This window comes from Pleurodeles waltl, chromosome 5, assembly GCF_031143425.1.
Source record: "Pleurodeles waltl isolate 20211129_DDA chromosome 5, aPleWal1.hap1.20221129, whole genome shotgun sequence".
In the NCBI taxonomy this organism is placed as follows: Eukaryota; Metazoa; Chordata; class Amphibia; order Caudata; family Salamandridae; genus Pleurodeles; species Pleurodeles waltl.
The window spans coordinates 849,856,476-849,872,499 of NC_090444.1; the positions used below are offsets into that span (position 1 = coordinate 849,856,476).

The 16,024-nt window shown below is 44.1% G+C and overlaps 1 protein-coding gene across 13 annotated transcripts in view; it reads right to left on the reverse strand.

Annotated features, from left to right (window-relative positions):
* The window catches only part of AFDN (afadin, adherens junction formation factor), a 1,710,163-nt gene that overhangs the window by 1,131,018 nt on the left and 563,121 nt on the right, over positions 1-16,024 (reverse strand). For all 13 annotated transcript variants that reach the window (XM_069234921.1, XM_069234923.1, XM_069234919.1 and 10 more), the window contains one exon: positions 3,830-3,891. In XM_069234921.1, the coding sequence (XP_069091022.1) occupies positions 3,830-3,891 (62 nt within the window). The remainder of the gene's footprint in view (positions 1-3,829; positions 3,892-16,024) is intronic.

The window sequence follows — 16,024 nt, forward strand, 5'->3', positions numbered from 1 at the left end:
TCTAGGGCCTACTGTAGGGATGGCTTAAGTGTTTAAAATAAAAAGGGGGGTTGGGGTGGAGTTTAAGACTTGGCAAGAGGTTTTAAATGCCAAGTCGGAGTGGCAGTGAGACCGCACGCACAAGCTTTGCAGGGGCAGGCCTGAGACATGTTTACAGGGCTACTTAAGTGGATGGCACAATTAGTGCTGCAGGCCCACTAGCATCATTTAATATACAGGCCCTGTGCATATGGTGTACCACTTTGCAAGGGACTTACATGTAAATTAAATAGCCAATTGTGGGTACACCAATGTTACCATGATATATGGTAGAAGCACATACACTTTAGCACTGTCTAGCATTGATAAAGTGCTCAGGGTCCTAAGGCCAACAAATAAGAGGCTCAAAAAAATAACAGGAAAAACGCAAGAAGTCTGCGATAGGACCACCCTAAGGATGCCAGGTCTAAAACAGACGTACAGCCCAAGTTAATTCCTTCACCAACAGGTCTGCTTCCAATGCCTCCGTCTCCTCCCCAGTCAGTCCCTGGAGGGAAATATCTTTCAGAAAATCATCACAGTCCGAGTCCGTCATAGTGGTTGTGGAAGTGTAGAGGGTCCTCATAATAGTTTGCGAAGGTTTCTTCTATGGCTGCATTAGCCGTCTGTAGTTGGCTTGACAAGTCCTCAATCTCCAGGACCCAAGAGCGCTCCTGGTCTCCTCTGTCCAACCAGGCCAGTAATTTACTAACTTTGTCCTTCACATTATCAACTCGTGTGTTTGCACTATATGTTCCTGCCAGGGCACGTAGGTCGTGCTGGCTGAGATGTAATCTTGTGACATAGGGTCCGCCATAGTTTGAGTATATGTTTCTAGGACTCCTATGTTTTTTTCTATGTTGGCGCACTCCAGTTTGGTTTCCTTCTTTTCACCCCTATTAGGGCCCAAGAACGTTCTCACATTACAGTCTTAAATGCTTCCTATAACACTGCCATTGATTATACCATTCCCTGATTTTCTTTGAGGTAAAGATCTGCACCTTCCCTCAATTTGTTCTTAACCACCTTGATTCAGAGATAACCGGGATTTATCCTAGGGGCTTGTGTAAAGTCTTGGGTCAGGCCGTTCAGGAGCACCCCTACGGGGAACGATCAGAGATGCCTTGTGTATGGTGTGTTGCAGATTTAAAGTGGGATGCGTAGGAGAAATGGCTAAAAATATAATCCAGACACGAGAGTCTGTCATAATTGGGTGACAAGTATGTATAATGGTTGTATGGTGGGTTCTGTTCCTGCGACAAATCCGTCAATCCCATTGCAGCTACAAACCGAGGAAATGGTTTTATCTTACCTTCCACCCTCTTGTTGCCCATCCGGTCTGCCCTCGACTCAATAACCACATTCTTGTCACTGCCTAGTATTAATATCCCAGGGGGTAGTGTCGAAAGTAGGATACCAAGGTCTTGGTAAGTTGTGGCTTGAAGTCACGGTGGTATCTATAGAGAACAGAGATTTAAGATGAGGCTGTCCCAGGTCCCGCTTAGCACCACACATCGCCCAAGGGGTCACACCACATACGGTGGTCCACCTCTCAGTATCCCAGAGTCTCAGTGGCCCATTTAAGTGGCTCCATCGAAGAATCTTTTCACTGGCCCACACAGAGAGCCGCGGGGACTGTCTCAACTTCTATTTGCGTAGGCCTCAGGATAGGGAACTTTCCAAATGGATCAGGGAGGCACAATGAGTGTCCTTCAGGGTGGGAGTGCTCCGCAGGGCATTACAGAATCACCAAGGGGTAATAGGATCAACAGTGCTTCACCTCCCTGGTAGGCCCATTCCTCGACTGGAGGAGGGAGAATGTTGACGCCCCAGGGCCTTCTGATCCTTGCCGCCACACCTCAGCTTCACGCCAGCCATCAGCAGGCTCAGTTGTCACCAGCAGGACTACCACACACATCGCGGGTCAGAGTTGGTTGGGGCCCTACCTCATACAGCAGTGCTCCGATATGGTTGGCTGTTGGTTGCAGCCCAGCACTGCATTTCCTCACCTAGCGTTGCTATGGGGGGTGAGGGTAGGCCAGTCCTTCCTCACTTCTGCGGCACTCAGCTCTGCTTTTCGGGACTCATGCCGTGGTCCCTCACTTCGGAGGGAAGATAAATGCAGGCGTGTCAGTGTAGGCTGTTCGGATCCCCCAGTGTTGCTACTCTAGGCCTCTCATCTGCCGTCCACCACTTTCTGAGGTCTGCCAGGCATCAGTGCAGCACCGCAGTCAACTATGTTAAGGCAGAGGACTCTGAGCCGGCTGTCACGGGTTACAGGACATTCCTTGGTAAAGGAATCAGATGGGACTGCTCAGATATTACTCAGATGGCGGGGGATTTGTCATGGATTAGTCATTGACGGTCTTAGAGAAGCCCTAGCTTGCGGCCATTTTCATCAATGATTAGCCCCACGACAACATTTATGAGGGTTTTATTTCTTGGTCACCAGCTTCTCCCATCAAGGCAGACCTCAAAATGCCTACAGTTTTCAGCTATCGGCTTGGTTCTAAAGCTGCCAGGTTCACCCTGGCATACTTCAAGGCCACCCCATCTGATATGGGTACCTCAACATCGCCCACTAGATCGTGGAATGGCATTCTGTCTCCAGCATATTTAGTTATAATGTCTACAGTGGGGATTATGGTCACTAATACATTTCACATGTGCAATACATTTTGCCAAGACGGTATTTACATTTTTAGATGTCAAAACAATCAATAGTTGGCCTACCCCACGTCCAGTGTGAGCAAACAGAACCATAAGTTAGCAGACCTCATTGAAAAAACAAAGTTGTTTTTTTATCAAAAGATTGTTAATTGCTTATCCATATGGATCAGGCATGAAGTGAATTTGGCCTAAGCCACCAAAGTATAGGAACCCACATACTTCTTGCAGCGAGTAAAGTCAGAGATGTGCATTAAAATTGCCACCCCATAACATTTCATCTTCCTGTTCTTTTACAGTTATAAGAGCTTCTAGTTCTTTATTAGGTTATATCACTCCTATAAACTCACTTTTTGGGGGGAAATGCGGCCACTATAATTGGATGATGCCAGGGGACTCTTTCCTTCAATGTAAATTTGGAAGATGATTTTGCCTTTACTTATGCTGTATGTTTCTGAATTTGAAATATGAGCCCTGAAGAAGTCCTTGTATCTTTGAGATAAAAAGCGTTGGCTGAGTCCATGTCTTATCTGAAACTTGTCAAGATGAAAATCAAGAGTACAAGCTTTTAATGAACAAGAGGTGTTCTGTATCTTCTAAGATTAAAAAGTCAATGAGAGCTTACTGACACCCTCATCGTCACAACTGTGATTTAAGTTACTGAGTGCTTTTTCCACTTTGTTTCGACAATATCACACCTGTTTCCTCCACACTGGTGGGATTTTTGTAAATTTACACAATATAAAGACGCTGCCTTCTTGACAGCTTTAATTCAATGACTTGATAATAAGGAGAGCCGAGGATGCTCTTATTCACAGACCCCGACAACATCATTATACATTTTGGAAAACAAGGCTATGCAAACAATCCTTGCACCTATCAAAAAGTAAGAATCATCATCACAGCAAAAGGTGCGTGAAGGGGTGCAAATTTACTTGATTTGTTCCTGTGAGTCACAACCCTCCTGCAAATAAACAATACAATATATTGCAGATGTCACTGCCTCTTGGTGTGTATATTTTAATACATACAAAAATGCTCCAAATACTCTAATAAAAATAAATAAAAAAAAGCCTTTACCAACATGATTAATAAATACGCTATGGTACAGTACGGAAACAGACCCAAAGGTCTATGTACTCACAGCTTTCCTTGAACTCAATTCTTGCCGGTAGTATTATTTCGGGACCAGTAGAATCCTGAGCCCTGAAGGCAGAAAGCAGATATTCAACAAATCATAGTAAATAACCACAGACATTTCCATTGTACAGACGTTTAAAGATCCACGATAATTGCTTTTAAATCATGATAAAACATTACCAGCTAAAAAACAGATACGTTTTTGCTGCAGTTGGTCATCAAAAGATGAAACCTTGTTAGTGCAGTTTTTCCACGTTTGCACATTCAATTGTTGAGAAAAGCCTACCACGTCTCTCTAAGGGCTCTCTTAACCATCCATATCGCAGAGGACACAGGCTTGAACGTTCAGTTTCTACATTACTGATAGAAGGCTGCTGCTAGATAAAGTAATCGAGCAGGTATGCAAATGTCTCCAATGTGTCTTAAACAACAATTATCAGTAACCAGTGTGGAAACAGAGAAAAACAACACCCTGCAAACTTCGTCTCCTATACCAAGAGTAATGTGAATCCAGGGATGCTGCACAGTATCACAGGAGCAGGATTCAGGTTCACATCACAAAAGCAGTTCAGTAAATGGCCATCATGTGTCTGTTCAAAAGGCGATGTATAGAATGGCCATAAAATTGGTGCTCGTGCATTCATTCTTCTTGCAATAACCGTGTCTGCCATTCATTTGTCATTTTCATCCTTCCTCTAGCACACCTCTTCACTAAACCCGACTGATCGAAGATTGCCTGTAACAAGGCACCCAGATGCATCTGATCAATATGAAATTCCTTTGCAGCCTCAGTGGGCTTAGACAGGTCTCCCAACAACAATAATTTAAAAAAAACAATAACAATCGAAATACAAAGAAGATGGTGAATCCAACAAAAGGAGTCTGTACCTGTTTTTGGGTACACATGTGGAAGAAATAGGACAGAAATGGGACTTCGCAAACATATAAAACATGATACCATTTATACAACATTCTGCTGCAAGTCTTTCGCTCGGCACTATACTACCAGGTGAAAAGCCAAGAAAGTCACTTTTTAGGTTAGTTTTGCATTTTGATGCCGGTTATGAACCTGGGCACAAACACATACACCCGTATCATTATGTAATGCATACATGTAAAACTCCACAGCCTCAATCTGACAACTTATTTGGCAGACACTACATTTGAAAATAAAGACCTATATCAGGAATGAATTGAAATCTGGGGCTTATTCTTGGGTTACAAAGCAGTAGCTGCTTCTGCACAGCGACAGGTTAAAATAACTATAAATGTGTTGTAATGAAAGTACAAGTCAGTCACAAAGTGGAAAAAATACATTCAGTAGATTTAAAATAATTCTTACTCATGTTTATTCTAAAGGAACAACTGCTTTATATGACCTATCAAATTAATGCAAGTACAGAGATGGAGGCCTGCAGGGAACAGAGGATCTGCAATACCGCTTTGGCATTAACATCATGGCGATATTCCAACCCCTTTTCATGAAGGTGACACGTAATGCAATACAGGTACAAAAGAAATAAAACCGTGATGAAAATAAACTACAGGGGGACCATACAATTGTCTTTTTTCTATGCCTTCAGTCCACGTTTATAAAGTGGAAGCTCTTCCCTCATGTACTGCTTCCACTTAGAGAATGTAATACCATCTCCTTTGAGACTCCTTTATGCAAGCTTTGCAGCTGCAAGTGGAGTTGCAAATGAGAGCTACACCACATTGCAAACAGCTAGGAATAGGGACACGCCATTTTTTACCAATTCAAAATGAATTGCAATGGTTATTTAAGAGATATATTTAGAACTATGTTATAGGAACCTTCATCAGCTTCAGGAATTAATTTCCACCCCTATGGTCGGACAATTTCCCACAGTTAATTGGTCCACAGAGCCCTGAGAAGGAGGGGCTCCAACACTCACCACACTTCATAAGAACGTTGATCTCCCTGTGGCGCGAGACGCCTGTTGATCGTATGGGGGACTCAATTGCCTACAATTAATTGGATGCATACAGCCCTGAGCAAGGGGGCAGACTCTAAGCCGTATCGAGTTTCCTAAGTGCTTTGATTTCTCCGTGGCGAGGGATGTGCCCAGGTGAAGACCAGGCCAAGTGCTGGCCCGTCTGTAGCCTGGTGGGGACCATCTCTAATTGGATTCTTCATCAGTGAGGTTCACTACAGGGATTCAGTTGAAGTCCAATATAGGCAAGCATAAAACTGCAACATGCTGTGTGTCCCTGTGGTGACCCAGAGAAGTAAACAATATAGTTCCTCCTCAAATTTAATTTCTGACCTCTGCAGTGGGTGCCCTCTCTGAAGAGATTACTAAAGTTGAGGAGGAGCTTGGTATGGGGGGGAGGGGGGGGGGTTGGGTCTGGGAGGGGGGGTACTTGTGCTCCTGTGGTCATTTCTACAGACAATCAAGGAACTTTTGCTTGGGACCACCTATATTATGTAATAATAATTTCCACTTAGCAAGTGATGTCACAGCAAGCTTAGTGGATTATGAGGGCAGTCATCATTCTCCAATGATTAATGCTATGGCCACAGACTTTAGATAGTAAAAGGAGAAAGAGAGACTTGGTGTGGATAATAATGAGTACTCATAAAAAGGGGCAGTTGGGTGAAAAGGGAAATGTGGGGCCAATGGAGAGTAACACATTTCATGCTGAATCTGGTGGTAATGGGGATGTTGGGGCTACACAAAGTCAACTTCTCATCAATAAGTAATCCGATATGTCAGATATGTTTTTGTTTTATATTTATTTTATTGATTTTGGAGTTGTACCTTCAAGGAAAAAATACAAAAAAATCCCAATGTGCCCTCCCTACACCCCTCCCAATGAGAGGAGCTAGACACGATGTAGTCTCTTCTTAGCTATAAGATGTTTAGCATTTTAAATCAGTGCAGTCACTCACTACTCCTTTTTAGCCTTTAATCACCTGTAATCCTCGTGCCAGTTCCGACATATGTGCATCAAATCATTCTTCCGTTACCCAATCATTTTGTATCTCTGAATCCCTCCCATTTCCCGCTATGGACTAACCTCTGCCATACCCATATCATTCTGCTTCTTTGCACTCTACCAGTGTAGACCAATTTATGTCGCATCCCACATTCGGCTCGCATCCATTTCCCAATTACCCTCAGCCACTGTTTGCATGTTGGTAGTCGGACCGTGATCCATCGTAGCGCAATACATTTCTTTGCCATTGCTAGTTCCAATTCCAGTATTTTTTTCTGCACGTTTTGTGTGTTTATCCCGGTTTACCAGGCCCAGTAGGCACAATTGGATGGATTGTGAGCCTAAATGTGAGGCTTGACAGGCCCTACAGCACCTTTATCACTTCCTCCCAGTATTCCCCCACCTCTGGGCAGAGCCTCCACATGTGTATGTAACTCCCTATCAATATTTTGCATTTGGAGCATTGTCCTGCCTTAGAGTGGTCGATCCTATGCATCCAATGTGATTTGGCATAGTCTCTGTTTACACATTTGTAAAGTATTAGCTTCACCCTTGTATTATGTGTCACCCTCCTACAGTTGCCTACTATGGATACCCAGTTGCGGTACCATTTTCCTTCCCCCACATCAGTCTCTCATTGCAATTTCAGTATGTTCATGCGAGAAGCAGTCTGTGGCAGCAGCAATGCATGCAGACATGTGATCAGTTTGCCACCTCCTCCCATGTCTGGTAGAGACTGGTTTAACATACGAGAGTCTGGCTCCACAGGAAACCCCGCCTATGCATTATGGATCGCTGCTGAAAATCCTGCATAGGCAAAAAAGCAGTCCCTTTTCTTTTCCCATCTATTGCAAAAGACCGCGTACCCCATCATACCGTCATCCTCATATAAGTCTCCAGGTTCTGTGGCCCCACTCCATCACCCCAATCCTTAGCATTGGGCTGATCCCTGTACCCCATGGGACCAGTCGTTGGGCATAAATATATTAATTCCCCCCTCTCTCCTGAAAGCTTGTCCCTACACATCCAGAATGGTCCTATCCATTAATCAAAACAGCACCTTTTTCTTCCTATGGAATAGCGGTAATGTAAAGAGCATGTGCAGACTAATCAGTCTGGCCACAAGTGTAGCTACCTAGTCAGTATCCTCCTCCAGAAACCATGGTACAACATACTGTAAGTGAGATGCCCAATAGTAAGTGCGGAAATTCAGAGCCTGTAGACCTCCACCATCCCAGGGTAATCTTAGGACCTCTAAACATATGCACGCCCTCCCTGCACTTCAATATAGCAGTTGTAGGAGCTGATCTAAACTCTGGAAGTAGGTCTCTGGAATATACATAGGCATATTCTGTAGTATATATAATACTCTGGGTAACATGATCATTTTACTGAGTGCCACACGCAGGGGCGTAGCTTGGTCAGGAAGACTGGATTGGGGGGGTAAGCTTCGAATTTTCCTGACAGCCTCGCTGGTATGTCACAGTACATTATACAACAAAAAGGGTGCATGAGAGGACCCTAAGGGGCAGTGGAAAGGGAGAGGAATGAGGATTGATGGGAGTACTAAGTGACAGAAAAAACTATTTTGTAAAGAAAGAAATTCTTTTTTAGGACTTTCAAAACAGAACAGGAGATAGTGTGTGTGTGTGCACTCTACCATGTCCCACGGGGTAAAGTACTGATGTGTCCGTGTTGGGTTTGAACCCAGAGTGTGCTCACATTGTTACAACTGTATTATAGAATGCATGCCTGGTAACCTCTGGGTTCCAAATAGTTAGTAAAATGTCATCGGCATATAAAGAGATGATTTTCATTTTGCCTCCCATCACCACCCCTCCTGTTTCATGCTTGGTCCGAATAATCCGTGCCAGAAGTTTAATTACTAATGCAAATATGATCGGGGATAGGGGACACCTCTGTCAGGTCCCCCTCTCTACTTGCCAACTGCGACCATTTGACACACTTTCACCCTCGCTCTTCTGGTGTTCAATAGGTGAATCCATTTTAGATAACCAGCTTCCAGAAAACACCCAGTCTATCTTATCAAAGGCTTTGTAGGGGATCCAGGCTTGCCAATATGCAGGACTCTCCTCCCTTCTCTATCTGCACCACTATCTGAAATGCCTTCCTAATGTTAGTGGTAGTCGTGCGTCCACCAACAAATCCATCTTGCATCAGGTTTTATGACATTCCCCACCACCTTGGCTAATCGGTGGACCAGTATGTTCCCCAAAATCTTTGCACCTATGATGATCAACGATAAAGGGCGGTAGGATTCACATTCAGCTGGATCCCTGCCCGCCTTATGGAGGACCACTATACAAGCTTCCCTTAGGGACGCCAGTAACACCCCAGTCTCAAATGCCTTCTTATGCATTGCTAAGAATGGTGCACATAGTAACTCTGCATACTCCTGGTAGAACTCCTCCAATATTCTATATTTCCCAGGAGACTTTCCCGTGTTCATTTGCTTTATAGCCCATCTGACATCAAACTAATCTATCGAGTTATTCAGTGCTTCTCTCGCTGCATCGTCTACCTGAGGAAGTTGCGCCTCACCTATGAGTTCAGTTATCCCCACCATGTCACTGTGGTTTTATTGCGCAATTAACTCAGAGTAAATCTCTGCAAAATGTCCTCCTGCGCCATGAGTGTCGTCCCATCTGCATCCTGAGCAATCAGCCTGCTGTGTCCCCTCGCTCATGCGGGATTTCTGTATATGTTTTGTAATCATGTTTGTCCAGGGTGTCCCGTGCTTCCTCCAATTCCCATTGTAATATCTTTCTGTCCTCCCATATCTCTTCTGTGTGAGGTGCTTATTTGATGTTCCAGTTGTGTCACTGTGCTAGTTAAAGACCTGTGAACTCTATAGGTGGTGGCTTTACATTTTCCCCATTATGGTTACTTTAAAGGCTTCCCATAGTACCCCAGTGGAAGCAGCAGATCCCATGTTGAGAGCAAAAAATTCAAGCTAATTTCTTACTTGTACGCCTGGTCTCCCAGCGTGCGGGGCTGAAATCTCCACTGTGGAACTGGTGCCACATATGCACAGCCCCTTAACTCTGCCACCATTTGGGCGTGATCCGATAATGTGCAATCTATGTATCACATCTCTCCAAAACCAGCCACCTCTAACAATAAGTAATACATCCCGGGAAATGTACCATGTGGGTGTGAATGAAACCAGTATTCCCCCTGTGCTTCCATATGTCACTCTCCACAGTTCTAGAAGATTCAGAGTGTCCATTTCTGTTATTAGTGCCCAAAGGCCTATCAGTCTGCCTGGAACTATCTAGTTCTTTATCCAGTAAACAACAGTAATCCCCATCCACAACACACTGCAGTGAGCATGAGGTTTCAGCAGGCTCACCACCTTTTCAAAGAAGTCTGAAATATCAACATTAGGAGCATTTATATTCAGCAGTAATATGTGTATACCACCTATATAACCCAACACTCCAACATATCTGCCATCAGCTGCTTTCAGTTCAATCTCCACCCGCAAAGGAAAACTAGTATCTACTCCCACAGCACACCACAGGCTGTGGAAATAAAACATTTTGCATGCAATTTCACATGCTCCTGTGGTAGGAAGTGAGTCTCATGAAACATCACTATTGTAGCTCGTTATTTGCGTATACATGACCGTATCCTTTGTCTCCTGACAGGATTATGGATCCCCTTTTCACTCCAAGATCAGATTGTTACCCCATGCACATTTGTCACATACCCCTCCATCTACTGCTTTAGCCACCCAATCAATGTGTCTTCAGTTGTGTGCGTCCACTCTCCTTGGGTTAGTCACATATGTATTCCTCCTCCCATGTGACCTGCTGCAACTTGGCCATCACAATTGACACATACAGAGTCTGTCACACCCTCCTTAACATCATAACTTTCTTCCCAAGTCACAGCACGTTGTCCCCTCGGCTCCTTGAAATGGGACACCCCGAGGCAACGCCACAATGATGTAGCGACAATCTACTTAAATTCACCTTCCCCGACAGACTTATGTGAAATACAGTCAACTGGGAAATGCCTCCCTCGGCTACCACAATTCCACTGTTGCTGGTTCTCTCCTCCCATTACCAAAATACAAAAAGAATCGCGTCTCCTAAGTACACAGCTACTAACGCTCATCGAGATATATATATATATATATATATATATATATATATGGAAAATGTCACTTACCCAGTGTACATCTGTTCGTGGCATTAGTCGCTGCAGATTCATATGCTTTGCACATCCCGCCATCTAGTGGTGGGCTCGGAGTGTTACAAGTTGTTTTTCTTCGAAGAAGTCTTTTCGAGTCATGAGATCGAGGGACTCCTCCCATTTCGGCTCCATTGCGCATGGGCGTCGACTCCATCTTACATTGGTTTACCCGCAGAGGGTGAGGTAGGAGTTGTGTATTATAGTAATAGTGCCCATGCAATGGAGTGAATATGTACGTACATAATGTAGTTTAAAGTGATATATTTACAAATGTTCAAGATCAACTTCGAAACGGCTACAGGCTCCCGGGGAGGTGGGTGGGCGCATGTGAATCTGCAGCGACTAATGCCAGGAACAGATGTACACTGGGTAAGTGACATTTTCCGTTCGATGGCATGTGTAGCTGCAGATACACATGCTTTGCATAGACTAGTAAGCAGTTATCTCCCCAAAAGCGGTGGTTCAGCCTGTAGGAGTTGAAGTTGTTTGAAACAATGTTCGTAGTACTGCTTGGCCTACTGTGGCTTGTTGTGCCGTTAACACATCCACGCAGTAGTGTTTGGTAAACGTATGAGGCGTAGACCATGTGGCTGCCTTACATATTTCAGTCATTGGAATATTTCCTGGAAAGGCCATGGTAGCACCTTTCTTTCTAGTCGAGTGTGCCTTTGGTGTTATAGGCAGTTCTCTTTTTGCTTTGAGATAACAAGTTTGAATGCACTTAACTATCCATCTAGCAATGCCTTGTTTTGAAATTGGATTTCCTGTATGAGGTTTTTGGAAAGCAATAAATAATTGTTTTGTTTTCCGAATTTGTTTTGTTCTGTCAATGTAGTACATTAACGCTCTTTTGATGTCTAATGTGTGTAGTGCTCTTTCAGCTACCGAATCTGGCTGTGGGAAGAACACTGGTAGTTCTACTGTTTGATTCAAGTGGAACGGTGATATGACTTTTGGTAAGAATTTAGGATTTGTTCGTAAGACTACTTTATGCTTGTGTATTTGAATAAATGGTTCTTGTATGGTAAATGCTTGTATCTCACTTACTCTTCTTAGAGATGTGATAGCAATTAAAAATGCAACTTTCCATGTTAAGTATTGCATTTCACATGAGTGCATAGGTTCGAAAGGTGGACCCATGAGTCGAGTTAAGACAATGTTGAGGTTCCACAAAGGAACTGGTGGTGTTCTTGGTGGTATAATTCTCTTTAGGCCTTCCATAAACGCTTTCATGACTGGTAACCTAAATAATGAAGTTGAGTGCGTAAATTGCAGATAAGCTGAAATTGCAGTAAGATGTATTTTAATGGATGAAAAAGCTAGCTTTGACTTTTGCAAATGTAGTAAGTAGCTTACAATGTCTTTAGCAGATGCGTGTAATGGCTGGATTTGATTATTATGGCAATAATAAACAAATCTTTTCCACTTATTTGCATAGCAATGTCTAGTGGTTGGTTTCCTAGCTTGTTTTATGACCTCCATACATTCCTGTGTAAGGTCTAAGTGTCCGAATTCTAAGATTTCAGGAGCCAAATTGCTAGGTTCAGCGATGCTGGATTTGGGTGTCTGATCTGTTGTTTGTGTTTAGTTAACAGATCTGGTTTGTTTGGTAGTTTGACATGAGGCACTACTGAGAGGTCTAGTAGTGTTGTGTACCAAGGTTGTCTTGCCCAATTTGGTGCTATTAGTATGAGTTTGAGTTTGTTTTGACTCAATTTGTTTACCAGATATAAAAGGAGTGGGAGAGGGGGAAAAGCGTATGCAAATATCCCTGACCAACTCATCCATAACGCATTGCCCTGAGACTGATCCTGTGGGTATCTTGATGCGAAGTTTTGGCATTTTGCGTTTTCTTTTATTGCAAATAGGTCTATTTGTGGTGTTCCCCATCTTTGGAAGTAAGTGTTTAGAATTTGGGGGTGAATCTCCCATTCGTGGACCTGTTGGTGATCCCGAGAAAGATTGTCTGCTAACTGATTCTGAATCCCTGGAATAAACTGTGCTATTAGGCGAATGTGGTTGTGAGTCGCCCAATGCCATATTCTCTGTGCCAGGAGAGACACACAACTGTGTTCAGTGTGTTCCTCCCGGTTTGTTCAGATAATACATCGTTGTCATGTTGTCTGTTTTGACCAGGATGTGTTTGTGGCTTATTATGGGTTGAAATGCTTTCAACGCTAGAAATACTGCCAGTAGTTCTAAGTGATTTATGTGAAACTGTCTTTGCCGAGTGTCCCATAGTCCCTGGATGCTGTGTTGATTGAGGTGTGCTCCCCACCCTATCATGGAGGCATCTGTAGTTATTACGTATTGAGGCACTGGGTCTTGGAAAGGCCGCCCTTGGTTTAAATTTATATTGTTCCACCATAGAAGCGAGGTGTATGTTTGGCGGTCTATCAACACTAGATCTAGAAGTTAACCCTGTGCCTGTGACCATTGTGATGCTAGGCACTGTTGTAAGGGCCGCATGTGCAATCTGGCGTTTGGGACAATGGCTATGCATGAGGACATCATGCCTAGTAGTTTCATCACCATTTTGACCTGTATTCTTTGTTTTGGATACATGGCCTGTATTACATTGTGAAATGCTTGTACCCTTTGTGGACTTGGAGTGGCAACCCCTTTTGTTGTGTTGATCGTCGCCCCTAAGTATTGCTGTGTTTGACACGGCTGAAGGTGTGACTTTGTGTAGTTGAGTGAGAAACCTAGTTTGTGGAGGGTTTCGATGACATACTTTGTGTGTTGTGAACACCATTCTTGCATGTTGGTTTTGATTAACCAATCGTCTAGGTACGGGAACACGTGTATTTGCTGTCTTCTGATATGCCGAGCTACTACTGCCAAGCATTTTGTAAAAACTCTTGGCGCAGTTGTTATCCCAAATGGCAACACTTTGAATTGGTAATGTACCCCTTGGAATACAAACCTTAGGTACTTTCTGTGTGAAGGATGTATCGGTACATGGAAGTATGCATCCTTTAGGTCTAGTGTTGTCATGTAGTCTTGTTGTTTGAGCAATGGGATTACGTCCTGTAATGTCACCATATGAAAGTGATCTGATTTGATGTAGGTATTTAATGTTCTGAGATCTAATATAGGTCTTAGAGTTTTGTCCTTTTTGGGTATGAGAAAGTACAGAGAGTAAACTCCTGTTCCTTTCTGATGAATTGGTACTAATTCTATTGCTTCTTTTTGTAACAACGCTTGGACCTCCAGTTGTAGAAGATCCATGTGTTGTTTTGACATATTGTGTGTTTTCGGTGGGACATTTGGAGGGAAATTGAGAAATTCTATGCAATAACAATGCTGGATAATTGCTAGGACCCAAGTATCTGTTGTTATTTCCTCCCATTGTTTGTAGAACTTGGTTAGCCTCCCCCCCACAGGTGTTGTGTTGGGGATTTGGGACGTGTAAGTCACTGCTTGTTTTGTGGAGTTTTGGGACTTTGAAACTTCCCTCTACTTTTTTGGAACTGTCCCCCTCTATATTGTCCCCGAAAACTTCCCAGCTGATATTGGCTCTGATAAGTGGGCCTTGTTTGTGAGGTTGTGGGTTCCGTGCTTTGTCCTCGAAACCCCCCTAGAAACTGTGTTTTACGAAATGTGCCTCTGCTCTGTGGGGAGTAGAGTGCGCCCATGGCTTTGGCCGTATCAGTGTCCTTTTTAAGCTTTTCGATGGCAGTGTCCACCTCCGGCCCAAACAACTGCTGTCCGTTAAATGGCATATTCAGCACGGCTTTTTGTATTTCCGGCTTGAATCCTGATGTACGCAGCCATGCATGTCTCCTTATTGTCACTGCTGTGTGCACAGTTCTAGCAGCTGTGTCTGCTGCGTCCATTGCTGACCGTATCTGATTGTTTGAGATACTTTGTCCTTCTTCCACCACTTGCTGTGCTGTCTTTTGGAACTCCTTGGGCAAATGTTCTATAAAGTGTTGCATTTCGTCCCAATGAGCTCTATCGTATCTGGCCAACAAAGCCTGTGAGTTTGCAATACGCCACTGGTTTGCTGCCTGTGCCGCCACCCTTTTCCCTGCCGCGTCGAACTTACGACTCTCTTTATCTGGAGGTGGTGCATCTCCTGAAGTATGTGAGTTCGCCCTCTTGCGAGCTGCCCCTACTACCACTGAGTCCGGTGTTAGCTGTTGTGTGATGTACACGGGGTCTGTTGGTGGCGGTTTATATTTTTTCTCCACTCTTGGAGTAATGGCCCTTCCTTTTACAGGCTCCTCAAACACTTGTTTGGAGTGTTTTAGCATTCCAGGTAGCATGGGGAGACTCTGGTACTGGCTGTGTGTGGACGACAGTGTATTAAATAGAAAGTTGTCTTCAATTGGCTCTGCATGCAGGCTGACATTATGAAACGCCACTGCCCTTGACACCACCTGTGCGTAGTCTATCTTCTGGTGGTGACGGTCTAGCTGGATAACAGTTAGGACTATTATCTGACACTGGTGCATCATAAAGATCCCATGCATCTGGATCATCCTGACTCATCCCTGTATGAGTTGGGGATTGCATCATTGGTGGAGTGGCTACCGGTGATGGTTACGGAGAGCGTTGTGGAGACGGTGGTGGGGTTACTTGTTTAGCCACCTTTTCCTGTGGCTGCTTGTCTTTCTCCTGGAAGGCAAGTTTGCGTTTCATTCGAATCGGAGGGAGAGTGCTGATCTTCCCCGTTTCCTTTTGGATGTGGAGCCTTCTTTGGGTGTAGATTGGCTCCATTGTCTCCAGTTCCTGTCCAAATCTATGTGTTTTCATTTGTGAGGACAGGCCTTGTTCCTCTGTGTAGGTACTTGATTTTGGTTCCGATGCCGGATGTTTCGGTATCGAAACCTTTTTGGCTGCTTTTTTTGGTTCCGACGACACTTTTTTGCTCTTCGGCGTACAGATTTGACGGTGCCGACTTGGTTCGGTGCCGCTGTCTCGGTGCCGAGATTGCTCTGACCCGGCGTCTCGGGGTCGAGTCTGCTCTGACCCGGTGTCTCGGGTCGAGTGTGCTCTGTGCCGGTATCTC